Source organism: Bidens hawaiensis, unplaced genomic scaffold (genome assembly GCF_021521415.1).
Source record: "Bidens hawaiensis isolate Kalapana, Puna unplaced genomic scaffold, B.hawaiensis_p1.1 tig00048383_1, whole genome shotgun sequence".
NCBI lineage: Eukaryota > Viridiplantae > Streptophyta > Magnoliopsida > Asterales > Asteraceae > Bidens > Bidens hawaiensis.
The window spans coordinates 1-14,867 of NW_027498669.1; the positions used below are offsets into that span (position 1 = coordinate 1).

The window sequence follows — 14,867 nt, forward strand, 5'->3', positions numbered from 1 at the left end:
GTTGTTGTTGTTGAGAGAGATTTCTGTTAGCCGCGGACCGTTAGAAACAAATACATTAAAAGTTGGGACCATCAATAACCAATTCGTTAGTTGGGACCGGCAATGACCAAAAGACAATACTTGAGACCAATAAAAACCAATTTTCCAAAATACAATAACATTGTTAAATCCAATAACCTTTTTAAACAAACAAGCACGGCAACCCAATAATCGTTTAGCTCTGAATTCTAAACTCCTACAACCCAACCTAAAAATTAAGTCAATATAAACAATCTAATAGATGCAAAAAAGAAAAAGAAATAAGAAAACGTTGGACAGCAAAAAATTCCTACAAAGTTACACCAATATGAGAAGAGATTGTACAATGGTGCTCTCTAGTCTCTACTAGTTAAGAAAGATGAACAAAAGTGGAAAACCAAGGAGTGGATTTAACGTAACTTTGTTAGCACATCACAAACCATTAGCCATGCGTAGTAGGCGACAAAAGAGAGCGATTTTGGGCGAGAACACCCCCCCCCCCACTAGGCGACAAAGGGGCGATTTGGGGGGGGGGGGCATACATTTGACGCCATGATGTGGGTTTTGGATAGTATTTTAATATTAGTACGTGTGCATAATATATATATATATATATATATGTGTGTGTGTGTGTGTGTGTGTGTGTGTGTGTGTGTGATGCGGCTACAACACCATTACACCCCTAAAATAAAAATTACTCATTTGCTGACATAACTTCACGTTAAAAATCGCCCCCAATTTACAGCCTCCACTCCACGTAATCTTATAAATTTGTGTTTATGTGGTGATATCTCTCAACTCTGTCCTTCAATAAATATTTCATAAATAATTGTTTCTAACAAAAGAGATTCTCAGAACATGATCACAAATTTTCAAAAATATCATATTCACTTTTTGAGGTTATTATAGTTGAAAGAAACAAAAGGCTATTTCTTTAGAATTTGAAGATGAAAAGCAAGAAACACGAACAAATGAGGCACAAAGTATAGTAAATGTAAAGCTTTCCAACATTAGGAGAACATAACGGGTAGTAATCGAACTTAAGTTTTACCAGCCATGCGTTACTGCAAGAGTTCCATATGTGCACAAAACTGGAAATTCATTTAACACTTAAAGATCGTATGATCAAAGTAATACCATGGCATGCGCAAATATAATGTTTCAAAACCACCACCAGCCTTCAATTTAAAGCAAAAGTGCAAAAATAAAACATAAAATTTGACTAAGATTTTCATCATTTGTTCATGAGAAGTTGGCATTTGTCATTTTCTCTTCATTTTTTGAAGTTAACATGCATAATACTAGCTTCAGTTCTAAAGACACAGATATACATGTACAGAAGAAACCAAATAACATAACATTCAAATTTCCCTATTAACACACGTATCAAACATCTCTTGCTTTCAGCATCACCTCGGTGTAGGACTGCTCATCATCCCTCTCCGGGATCGACACTGAACTGAATCTACGGACCAACATGGTGAAACACGGTACGAATGCAATATACAGTAGCCCCAGGATAAAAGGGGCCAGCACTATCCACCCCAACAACTGCACATAATATCAGCAAGTTACTAATCCGATTGTGGATGTGTGTTTTGAAACTGATTATCTAATATCCAATAACTAGAATTGATTGAGGTTGTAATAATCAGGTAATGAAATATTTTGGTAAAAAAATGATTATTGTTTGACATACCGCGTGAACAATGCTTAGCAAGATCTCAGTTGAAGCTTTGCCGGTCAATACCTTTTTTAGAGCATCAGCGGTTAGAGGAAAGTGAGCTCCACCCGTAAGAAACTCACCAAAGCGTAAGAACACTATTATCAAACTGTATTCGTAAAAGACAAAAATCAGAAACAAAAACAACATAATTTTAAAGTTACTGCTATAGACATATAGATGCTTAATAAACAAGTAATTTATTCACTGCCACGTGTCACAATTATTTGGGCCCAACCTACTAGTTCTCGCTTCTCTTATTTTACCTTTCATCCCTTCGTAATATATTAATTTACAGCTTGCAAAATTTAAGAAAATTGATTTCTATCTCACTGACCCACTTCAATTATATTTTATCTCAAAAATACCGTTTTATAATTTCTAGCCCTTCATTAATAACTATTTAATCTTTCCTTTAATCAAATCGTATGATACACAGGCTACTAACCCGGTAATATATTAAACACCTATAACGACATAATGTAAGAATCTGTCAAATTAAATTACAACAATTTATCTTTTTTGGAAAGTTTTGACTTTTGATGTTAAACATCTACAGAAATTTAATAATACAGCTTTATTAAACAATCAAGCCGACAGAAACCGAGCAGTTTTCCTTTAACAAGATTTAGAGCCTCAACTAAATCAATTAACTGGAGTGTAAATGAGATTTAAATTTATATACAGTAATAAATTTAAGAATCAAATAAGTCCAAATTTTGAGCAGGTGTAACATTTTTCAACAAAAGTAAACACTGAGCGGGTCGTGGGGGTTGGTTAACAGGTCACGCAACCAATAGACTTTTGTAAGCATCGGGTTGACTTAAAGCACTTTTGACCAAGATGATTATGTTATTTAAAATAACTAAGTCATGTATATACTTCAAAAGCTACATTATTTCAGCCTAATATAATCTTCAGATAAATGGTTTATACGTGATATATATGATGATAAAACATGCAAGTATGTAACTTTTAACCCATCCGGGTTTTCTTGAAATACTATCTTGGGAGACCATTGACTCATTCAACTCATTTCTATTTCAGCCATCTCATTCTTATTTTACCCTTTTGACCCGTTAAAGATTAAGCATAGCCCGACCCATTCATAAATAGATGAAAAAAATTCCCACCTCTAATCAACATAATCAATGAAGTTGAAAACCCTAAACTCGAGCAACTTTTCACTATGGCAACAAAAAGATATATATAATTTGGGTAAAAATAAGAAGAGAGTTGACCTGAGCTCTATTGGAGTAGCGACGAAATTGGCGAGCATGACAGTTGGAGCATTGACATAACTCCCAAACATTGTTATAGCCAGCACACACAGAAAAAAAGTCAGTCCTGTTTTCATAAAAACAAACATCTTAGTATTTCCTTGCGCGGAGCTACTTAGTCAGGTCCAACAGTCATACATAGTAACGCTATGACCCCAAGATATATGAACGTAGTTTTCAAAAAACTTAGTTTAAAGGGCAAGCGGGCGACAAGTATTTCGAAGTAAAAGTTGATTTACCGTCTATTAAAAAAGTAGAATTCTATCTAAAAAAATATCTTACTTTTACTTAAGCATAAATAAAAACTACAATTACTTTATTTAAATATAAATAATACTATACATATGAATAAAAAGCATACCAACAATTGGAAAGACTCCTAAAGTAATGCCAAGAGCTGCAGAAAATGCCAACTCCTTAGGCTCTGCACCCCTAAAACAATAACAATACTAATACATGAACAAAATAGATATTAAAATCACATAAAAACACAAATTTCCTCTTAATTTACAAAACTAGGGTTACAAAATGATCACTCAACTACAAATTCATTCATATATATTAACTGTCAATAAGATCTTAAATCATTCATGAATTAAATATGTCCTGCAACAAACAAATTGATTCGAAACCCCTAAAAATAATTAAAACGTAGATTAATTACCGTCTAACGACATCCGTAAATGGCTCAACGATCTGCTTGTTAATCCAGGTACCGATTCCTCGAAATCCAGATCGTCTTGGCAGATCCGACATCCTTTTACTATCAACTTCTCCCTTCTTCTTATATGATTTTGATTGATTAAAAACCGTGTGGGTTGCAGCTGGAACGAACCAGTGATTTTATTTGATTGATTGACTGACTAATAATGATTTGATGAATTTCGATTCATATCATTTCAATTCAATAAATAAACCTCTTTCTTTCTTTCTTTCTTTCTTTCGTAGGTGAACAAGTCGTTTGAATGAATATTATTATTTTGATCCAAGTTTTGTTTTTTTTTTTTATCATTTGGATTTGGATTTGGGATTTTGGTTGTTATTGCGTTGAATTGAATCTGCACGTCACAAACAATGGGGCCATTTGACACGTTAATTATAGAAGATATTATTTTAAGTTTGACCATTGTGAGTGACAAATTCAATCAATAAATGAATTAAATTGAATTTTTAGTGGGTTGTTGGAATGTTTTATGTATCTTGCTTTTTGTTTTTTTTTAAATGGCTTATGAATCCTAATATACAGATGACTATATACCCTTTCTAGCAAGGTATTTGCATTTTAACTCTAAGGATTTATTCGAGTTTTTTTGATTGGATATAAATGGGAGTTTTGGTTTCCACTAAGGTTAATTAATTTTTTAGTTGGAGAGAATCTATAGATCGACTTCCTATTCTGTTGATGTTTTTAGGATAAGCGTCGACATAAATGATTCGGATTTGTGTTCGCTTAGAGATTGTTACATTGAATATTTAGAGCATATTCTAATTTGTTGTAGTTTTGCTACACATATATGGATGGGGTGTGATCAAGTTTGGTGTAAATTGGCTGTTGCTTATGTGTTGAGTCTTCAATATGTTTTGGATTTCCCTTTTTTGATTATGATCAATGATAAGAAACAAATAATAATTTGCAGGATTTTTTTTTTCACATTGTGGGCTCTTAACTATAAGGTGTTAACCAACAAAGAGGTTTGCATCAAAAGAACCATTTAGGGCATAATGGCTACGACTTTCTTATGGATCAAAAGCAGATCCAAAGCCGATAGTATAGATTAGTGTCAGTCGTGTGAATTCTTTTTTCATTTTGTAAAGCACTTTGGTGTTGTTTTGTGGATCTAGCTCCTTGCTAACCCGTCTTTTTTATTTATATATATCTTCACAATTCCAAAACAAATGGCTATTTTAATATTTAATCAAGTTGAATTTGAATGCGCTATCGACTTATTAAACTTATTATAGATGATAATAGCACAAAATCCACAAAATGTAAATGTTATTTGCAACTTCAATATGATTACGAGGCTCAACAAGAACTTGTATGTGTTTTTTATGCACGAGTTTTGATCTTATATAATTAATTGAGGAAAAAACAATTGTCGATCAGTTCATCACGTTAGTAATGAAAACATGAATATTTCCTTTTTGGTTTATGGGTAGACCTAGATGCAAATTAATTAGTTGGTCAAGGGGTGACTTTAGCTTTGGCTTTTGTTTACAAAAATTCATATTTTGATAAAAAAAAATGTTGCCCAATTAAAACCCACCGCGTAGTTAACCAACACAACTATTACATTTTCTGATAAAAGTCCAGCGAATCATCCATAGTAATTTATCGACGAAAAAATAAAATGTAGCTTTGTTTTTCAGAATTATTATCTCTATGTTTTTTGTTTTGTTAAAAAAGGTTAGAGAAACAAATATAGTTAACATTCTTGGATTAAATCAACCCTATGGAAGTTAAAATGTGGGCAAATCTAAGCAATGGGTTTGAAGAAATGATCATTATACATACTTACTTGTTGCAGGTAAGAAACCCTTTTTCTATTAATTTGTTAGGGTTTTGATCATCATTTTAGCAAAAAAACGATTATAATAAGTATGCTGATTATTTTTATTAAGATTGAGGGTATGAGTTTGTTTGTGCCTTTTTTAGTCGAAGAAATTCAGTTTCTGATTCATGAGTGTTCTAGCCACATGGTTTTGGATTAGGGCTGTAAACGACCCTAAGAGCTATTCGATATTGCCTTAAAAAAGCTCGAAAGCCTAAATTTAAGATTCTTTTAATAAACGAGCCCTAACGTCACTAATCAAGTCGACTTGCGAGCCTAAATGAGCATATTGTTTTTATAATTATTATTTAACAAGTATTAAATATATAATTTTCATAAATTAACTGAATAATATATAGTTTTTACTCGTAAAATTATAATTAAAGTAATATATATATATATATACTAGTTTGATCCTCCCGTATTACAGGAGTTTATCTAAGTTTTTGTTTTTAATTGTTTTGCTATTTTATGATTATTTATTTTATTTTTAACCGTAGTTTTTTTTTTAATTTAATACACATATATTAATTTGTTATTATATTTTTTTTTTTGCGTTTGGGTATTTTTCAATTAAAATGTGTAGGTTTTTTTGATTTTTAACGAACAAAAATACATGAACACGAACATGTTGATTTTTTTTAATGAACAAACATAAACACAAATATTTGTCTAATGAAAAATGGGACGTTGATGTAGTTGACGATGGCGGGTAGTATCCGAAGGTAACTGGTGATGGAGATGATAGACCAGCAATAGAGAACATGTAAAGAATATAAATTAAATTAGGGTTTGAGGATGAAAGTATTTACCAATAAATAAGATCTTATAACCCATTTGAGAGTTATTAGGGTTTGGTAAGACCCATGCGGAAATTATTTTTTGATGATTAAGGGGTTATTTCACAAATAAATGAGATATTATAACCCGTTCAAGGGTTATCCGGGTTTGGTAAGACCCATGACCCGCGAAAATTATTGTTTGATTATGAAAGAGTTTCACATATAAATGAGATGTTATAACCCATTTAAAGATTATCTGGGTAAGACCCATACCCACGATTTTGGGTTAAATGCATGAGAAGCCTACATTTACAAATCAAGCAATCTGGTGGCTCTAGAGAATATGAGGGACAACCTGAGAGCGACACGTAGGATTTTATAGTAAGCAATTATATAGATAGTTTGATATATATATATATATATATATATATATATATATATATATAATAATTAATAAATAGGAAATGAGCCGAGCTCGTGCCAGAAAAACTACCCACAAGCCGAGCTTTAGAAATAGAGCTCTAAATAAGCCGAGTTTGAGCTTAGTCGAGCTCGGTTTGTTTACACTCCTATAGCTAGGATATGTTTCTTTGTGTAGGAAATTGATAAGTCTATGTAGGGAATGAATTTTGTAATAAAGTTAGTTTAACAATTAAAATTTTTGAGTAGCTATAAACACATATATATGCACACACATACTTTTATGATGAATTACAATTTAGAAAAACAAAAGTGAAAGCACTTCTCATGGACTATGATTTAGGTTTATATACATAATGATTTTATCAACATGGTATATTCTTTATTTCTTTTCTATAAAGATATAGTTACAAAGAAGTCAATTGATCCCGAGAGTCTGCAATGCTGCACTGATATCTTGAACTTCATACCCGTTTGAAACGACTATGTTAGAGTTCTCTGTCGGGACCATGTCTTCCGTCTTAAAGCTTTCTTCACCGCGAAGAAGCTTCTCACTTCCGTATTCCACCGAATCTTTTAAAATAACCGTCTTGTGGAGGCCCGCAAGGAGGTCTTCATAATCTGTGTCACCTTTTTCTCCCACAAACACAACCATTTTGCTGAGGTCTGCTCCCCATTTAATTGATAGATACCTACATAAATTCATTGAAAATATTTGTAACAAGTTAAGCTACTAAGAGGGCTATAAGTGAATTACAAGAATCATATAAAGTTATAAACACTTGTATCTATTGGTTTGTCTGTGATACATAAAGCGGTTATGTAAACACATAACTGCATGTCTATCTCTTTCCCGCTACATCTGAGTAGCACTACATACAAGTGTGTGTGCAGTTCTATACACTTGTCTCTACTTAAAATTGGCTTTGTAATGAATCCGCCCCAACTAGGGGTGTAAACAAGCTGAGCTGAGCCCGTGCTTGACTACGCTCAAGCTTGGTTCGTTTATTATTTACTAATTATTTATATAAATTTATTATTGGTTTTATAAATAAGTTTTTATTATAATTTTATATACTATAATAATTATATAAATATATTTTTAATATATTAAATAATAGTTATATAAATAATAAGCTCGTTTAGGCTCGCAAGCCGGCTCGAGCTCGGGCTGGGGCTCGTTTGTTTAAACGAGAGCTTCTTTTTAGGTTCAAGCCCGTTTAAGCTTGGCTCAATCGATCTTTTAGCGATCCGATCTCAAGTAGCTCACGAGCGGCTTGTCTCATTTGCACTGCAAGCCCCAACCAACTATTACATATTCAAGGAAAAAAGTTGCACACCTTAATGCCTGAGCTCTTGAAGCAAACAATGGTATCACATTTAACTTATTTGCAGCATGTGTGAACACCGTGTTGCAACGGAAACTTCTCATCCTTAGCTTCTGGCGCAGATCATCCACTCTCTGGGTCTACAATTGCATTACACACATTATTATAAATTCACAACTAAAAATATCTTACTAATACTATATTTTAATCATCTCATATATTAGTAAATTACCTTGGCTCCTGGTTTGATGATGTAAGTGTAACAATGAGAACTATATGCCTTTATTTCTTCCACCATATTATCATCATCTTCATTTTCCAATCTAACAATTCTCATTATTGTTGATCTCACATTCTCTTGTGGCCATCGGTACTCGGTGTGATTATCATAATCTTCATCAACCGTTAGGTCCCTCCACGGGTAATATAGTTCACTTCCACTACTACAAACCAATGCATCAAATTTGTCTATGCTCACTTGGCATTTTTTCAACACTGCTTTCGTTTTGTTTAAACTCAACCCTGTCAACAATATAAAACCAATCACCCCTGAATCTGCACCCGCAATTTCCATCAAATTTTTAATTATTATTGGAAATTCCTCTGTGGGGTCCCCGTTTGTGTCATAAGAATCAACGGCTATTATGTAAAGTGTCTGCCTTCTTCCTGGACTGTAACTAGTGTTTGACTTCCTATTTGATGTTGACATTTTCGTGAATGTTTCGATAAGCTCTTTTTGTCTAGTAGCGGGGTCCACATCTCCGTTAGCTTTCAAATCACCATCAATGGAGAATCTTAAAGACAGATCTTCAACATCGCGTAATGACTCACTCATTGGTTCTTCACTGGTAGGGATTATTTTGTGATGGGTGGTAGGGTGGCGGCTTCTGCAATGTTCAAGATGCGAGAGGTAGTTTTTGCAGTGTTCGGGCCATGAGAAACGATGGATGTTCTTTAGGCCATGCTTACGACACTCGATCCATAGGTTTTTATCTGCAACGAGCTTTAGTAGAGCCTCTTCAATGGCTTTTTGGTCATGTGGGTCCACTAGAAGACCGTTATTTAGTGCCTAAAAACACATTAAGAGCATAACCCTTGATTAAGATATGATGAATAATGACGTGATTTTAATAATGTTATAACGAGTCGTACTTTGAGTATGTCTACGGGCCCACCATTCCTCGTGGCAACGACTGGCAAACCATAAGCTGATGCCTCTATGATAGTTAGACCAAATGGTTCCACAAGAGCCGGGTTGATGAAAACACCCTTCAAGATAAATTAACATCATGTATGTTTGTGTTAATGTAATAGATGATAAGATCATAGGAAGTTATAATTGAACATGTTTTCTTGTAACAAGAATGTTATGTTACATGATAACTACTAATATCATCATCATTGGTATACCCTCCTTACATAAAAGTTATAAACTTTGACTCTGGCATGTAGTCTAACACAAGTGTTTGACTTTAGTCAAATGGTTAAAATACCCTTTAACAGTGCAAAACAGGGGATTTGTGGGCCAATAGGTAAATAACATTTAATGTTGCTGATTATTAAAGATGTAATTATAGCTTGAAAAGTGCCAAAAAAAATATTCTTTTTTCATTAGATACTATTATGCGCATTGCCATATGTTTTAACTATAAATTTTGGTGCTTATACTAGCATTTACTGATAGCTACCTTAGTTTTTGCAGCCAGACGATATATATCAGGAACCTCGATTTGCTTATGTTTTGGATATGCCACCTGTCCATACAAGTCATACCTGTCGATTAGCTTAAGAACCGTGGTAAGAACAACTGAACTGCTACTTGACATGTCTTCTATGTCATCCCTGTTCCAAGTATAAGTGTCTGCATTTAACAATTTTGCAAACCGATTTAAACTCATGTTAAAAAATTAAAATTGACATTAAAATCCTTAACTCAAGATATAGATAAACGAGTCATACCAAGTTAGCTAGCTTTCTAAGTGGTTGACATTCTCCAAAAGCTTTGAGCAATGTGGTAACATTCTTTTTAGGATCTGGTCTTGACAATGCTAGGATCATTGGTTTGTGTGGATTTGTGAAAAACCTCATTATCTGCAATGGGCATAAAAAAGATTGGAATTAATAAAATTTCAATATCATTGCGAACGGAAAAATGATAGGTGTGCATGAAACGAAATAACCGAATCCAACCAAAACCGAGGGTTTGGTTTCATGTTTCCTTACAAACTAAAATTCTGGTTCGGTTTCGATTTTGCATGTACAAAAAACCAAAGAAACCAAACCTAACTGTTGAAACTTAACCGAACCTGCAAAGCTGAAAAACCAACTTTTGTTATATTATTATATAATATAATGTTTTTTTTTCCGAATGTTAAGCTATTTATAAAAGATAAAAACGCTGTAGCCCAAACATTTTAGGCCCAAATGTATATAATCAATTAATCATTGATTAACTAAAAATTAAGCCAAAATTCGTTATTTTGGGCCATCTTTTCTAGCTAAAAAATTTCAAATTCAAATGGCACATCCGAAAAAACTGAAACTGGACGGTTTTCAAAAACCCAACAACTGAATTTTTGGTTTTTAACATGCCCTGTTAACGGATTACACTATTTTACAGTTTTATATTTTCACATATTTATTCTGGTTACAATAGCTATATTTTGTTACAATTATCTTATCTTTTTTTAACCTAAGCATTTTAGCTCCAATGAAAGTAAACTTTAGAGGGCTTTGGACCCTGTCCTTTATAACCATTACTTATATTTTCGTTTTACCAGTATGACCCTTTAGAGATAATCATCACCCAAATCTGCCCATTAACAGTAACTAACCTCAGTCCATATTGGAGGTACTGCCATTTTGTTTAGAGCTTTATCACGACCAATTATCGACTCAAGATCCCCGTCACCTTCAATCGAATCCTCAGCTTTCACATAGCTAAAGTCCATGCCAGGTGGAATTACCTATATTATTTCAAACACCATAATACATTAGTCTAGATTTATAATAGATAAGCCTTAGTGTGGGTTATATAGGATAACCCATATTTACGTAATACTACCTCGTATAATCAATATTTACAACATGATCTAATGGTGACCAGGATCACTCGAGTCAAAAACGTTGAATAGTAAAAAGATCATGAATTTATAGAAAACTTACCACCATCCGAGGCATGTGTCTTCCAAGACAACTAACTCCTCTCCTCTTTCTAACCCTGAGTTTCCTTTCAAGCTTAACATCAAACCCGTCATACAAACCCCATTGTTCGTCAATTTCTTGCCGTGTACTAGTAACAACCATTTCAGCTGCATCTAATGCCAACTCTTCGCCTTCAATGCGTCTCATTATCTTATAAGTTGAGTTAATATCTTCCTTAGAAAGTCTTCCTTGTTTTAGTAACTGCTCAAACTTGTTTCTTCCCAGCGAGTGTCCAGTCAGCACCATAGGCACATTTAAGGAACCGGACAAACGGGCTGCTACTTCACCCGCGTCTGCGTAGTGACCGTGGATTGCATATGGCCATATCGGCTTTCCGCCATCAAACTCCTCTCCTAAAGCTCGTGCCATGTTGACTACGTGACTTAGTGCCCCGTCAACAAATTCGGGGATGTGTGGCCATAGTGACTCTTTAAATATGTATCTGAAACGAGCATAAACATTACAACTAATTACAATTACAAGAACTATGCTAACAAATAATAATAATCTAGTTAAGTTTTTAAATAAAAAGGTTTTTGGAGGTATTAAGCTTTGAATTACACTTTGGGTGAGTTATAAGGTCTAACCTATATGACATGTTTCTCTTTTAGCTAGATGTTTGGATTTGGCCCGTTTGACTCATTTGGTATATGCTGTAACCCATTTTCACTCGGGGCTCGGCTTGCTTACTAACCAAGCCAATCCGGCTCGGCTCGTTTATCTTAAGGAGCTGAAATGTTGAGCTTGAGCCGGCTCGTGGCTCATCAAGCCAGCTCGTTTATTCTTGTAAAAAATTTAGTTTTATATTTTCACATTTTGGTAAGAAAAATAATATTTTTAACATACACATAATGCATAACTTATAAACTACAAAATCTTTAATTTATATATATTTTAAAATTTGGTTTATAATTAAGTATATAAAATTTGGGTTATAATTTATATATATTAAAATTCTGGTTATAATTTTGGGCTATAATTTATATATATTATCATTTGGGCTATAGTTTGAACGAGGCTAACAAAGCTAATGAACGAGCCAATGAACTGAAATTGCTTTGGCTCGGGCTCAGCTTGTTTACAATCGTGTTCGCTGTTTCCAAACGAGCCTAAAGTTGTTTACAAACTGAGCCAGCTTGTTTACAAACGAGCCGCTTTTGAGAGAGCCACAAGCTTTTTGAACGCCCTAGTTTCGACCCATTGATAAGTAAATGGGTTGAAACCGACATATATAATGGACATGGTAAAAAGTTGAAGTGTGTAGAGGAATTACTTGTCACGGGGTCCACAAGGGATACGAACAATGTAGGCTCCACAATTTCCTGAACCTTCAGGTGGAGACGAGAGCATCTCAATGGGTTCACCATAACCATAATCCACATCCGCGCACGCTATTTGCCTAGTCAGCAAATCAACCCGTATGACTCCTTCCATGTCAGCCAATGCCCGTGCAAGTTCCACCACGTATTTCTCCTGCCCGCCCGTGTCAGAATCTCGCCCGAGCTCCATGTTTTCGCCCCGCACCAATCCATGTATACTACACAAATACATTATACATTATACATGACATGTATTAGGTATGATTTTAATGGTGAATTTGTTTTAAGGTTTCTAAGTTTTAGGATACCTGATGAGGACAATATAAAGTTGTCTAGATTTGCTTTCGTGACTTTCGTTTGACCACATTACCATTTCAGAGTTTATTCTTGAAATCTTGTTAACGGGTTGAGATTCGTCTTTTTCTTTTTCGCCTTCTGAGAGCTCTGAAAGATCTTCTGCAGCATCATGGCGACCTTTTTCCCGTTCAATACGACGATTTGCCAATCTTTGTGCATCATCTACTGCTATCTGAAAAAATAGGCGGGTTGGGTCAGTTGTGGTAACGGATCAACACAAACAGTGCCTTAAAATGGGCCACCCTCAAACACTACTTTATGTGCCTTTTTTATTTGTAAATGAGTGATATGCGAAGTATGTTTATTACGCATTTGTACTTGCAGTTGACTTTCATCCTGTTTGACCCGCTTGACCCATTGACATGTTCTCTTTAGTTTAGTTAAATTTGTTAGTTTATCACATTTGAGCTATTAAATTTTACCACATCGACCCGTTTGTATATAAACGGGTTGAAATTGGCATCTTTAGGTGCATACTTTATATTAAGTTCAAGCTTGTAAGCAAAAATCTTGTCAACTTAAGTAATCATCAATAATCTCAACAAAAAGATCCTTTATGACTGAAATTTAAATAAAGCAACAATTTTTTGTATTTTTCTTTTTCATAGAAGTGATTATAACCTTAATTTCTTGCTTTGCTTTTAAAGGTTGGGGATCAAACCTGCTTCTTTTTACGGGTAAGATGCCAAATCCGCCAACACATATTCTCGAGCCTGTTGCTTCTTTCAAGGGTGTTCCTTGTTGCAATTACCTGCACAAATGATTAAAGGTTAGTAACTAATAATCGTCCTTCATGCCATATTACCAGTTACATGATTAGTAATGTATGGATTAAATGGTAAACAATAAAATTTTATATATACCCTGAAGACTTGCATGGCATCATATTTACCCAAAACCAAAAAGATTAATATCATCTCCTTTTCAAAATATATAAAATTTCATATTTACCCGTTATATTAAAAATAATGTGAAAAACTGATGATGGGTATATCTGATATTATGATTTTTTGTTGGGTAAATATATAACTGTAACAAGTTTTGAGGGGATATATCATATATGAAGTTATGGTAAGGTGTAGTAAACACATAACATATAGTGAACTAGATAGAGAGGAGATGGTTTTTACCTTGATCCACGTCCGGTGGAGGTCGGATTCATCAACACTATTAACAACTTCTTCAACAAAGTAATTGGTTGGACTGAAGTCTTTATTCCGCTTGACGTTGTCTTGAAGCTTTTCAAGCTTCATCTTTGCATCAACTCCTTTTTGAGTCTTTAGATTTGCTCCTACGTCCAATATTGCCTCTAAGAACCCGTTTATCCATTCGTTTCTTGCCATCTTGAAACCGTAGCCGTTACCTGGTGGCAGTGGTGGTGGTGGTGATGTTAATGATGATGGGAGGTGGTGTGGTTTTCTTGGTTTGAAACAGATATGTGGGAGGGGCTTGATACCTTATAAAGGCCTTTTGGCATACAAGACATAATATTATGCCTTGTTCTGTTTGCTAAAATTATTTTGTAAAATACATTTGAGAATAAGATTCTTTTCACTTTCCATTTGCTTTTTAGCACCAAAACTTATTCATACTGATTGTAAAATATTTAAAATATTTTGAAGCATGATTTTATATAAAAAAAATCCATGTAAAATGCATAATTAATTTATTGTTTTAGAGTTTTTGTATACTTTGGTTCCAGTTTTATGTAAAGTTTTGGTTATGGTATTTCCGTGATTTATTATTTTTGGATGTGGATGTGAAATAAATTGAAGATGGGTTGATGTGGGTATTTTGCCCATCCATTCATATTAGTATTCATATTCTCTACCACATTTTATTATAAAATCAGTGGACTACAATTTCTTTTTTAAAATATGATCA

The 14,867-nt window shown here is 33.9% G+C and overlaps 1 protein-coding gene and 1 pseudogene across 2 annotated transcripts; both read right to left on the reverse strand.

Annotated features, from left to right (window-relative positions):
• Nucleotides 1-996: 996 nt before the first annotated feature.
• On the reverse strand, nucleotides 997-3,815 carry LOC143597500 (uncharacterized). Its single transcript, XM_077075988.1, has 5 exons — nucleotides 3,686-3,815; nucleotides 3,383-3,453; nucleotides 2,983-3,088; nucleotides 1,718-1,850; nucleotides 997-1,569 (listed from the first exon to the last, which is right to left on the reverse strand). The coding sequence occupies exons 1-5, from the start codon at nucleotides 3,775-3,777 to the stop codon at nucleotides 1,405-1,407; spliced, it is 567 nt and encodes a 188-aa protein (XP_076932103.1). The 5' UTR covers nucleotides 3,778-3,815; the 3' UTR covers nucleotides 997-1,404.
• A 3,269-nt stretch (nucleotides 3,816-7,084) lies between these two features.
• LOC143597501 (sucrose-phosphate synthase 4-like) lies at nucleotides 7,085-14,815 on the reverse strand (annotated as a pseudogene). The gene is made up of 12 exons (XR_013146923.1): nucleotides 14,114-14,815; nucleotides 13,645-13,734; nucleotides 12,935-13,155; nucleotides 12,581-12,844; nucleotides 11,269-11,749; nucleotides 10,938-11,069; nucleotides 10,063-10,194; nucleotides 9,792-9,964; nucleotides 9,256-9,372; nucleotides 8,336-9,172; nucleotides 8,116-8,243; nucleotides 7,085-7,467 (listed from the first exon to the last, which is right to left on the reverse strand). The product of XR_013146923.1 is annotated as a sucrose-phosphate synthase 4-like (transcript).
• Between the last annotated feature and the right edge of the window lie 52 nt (nucleotides 14,816-14,867).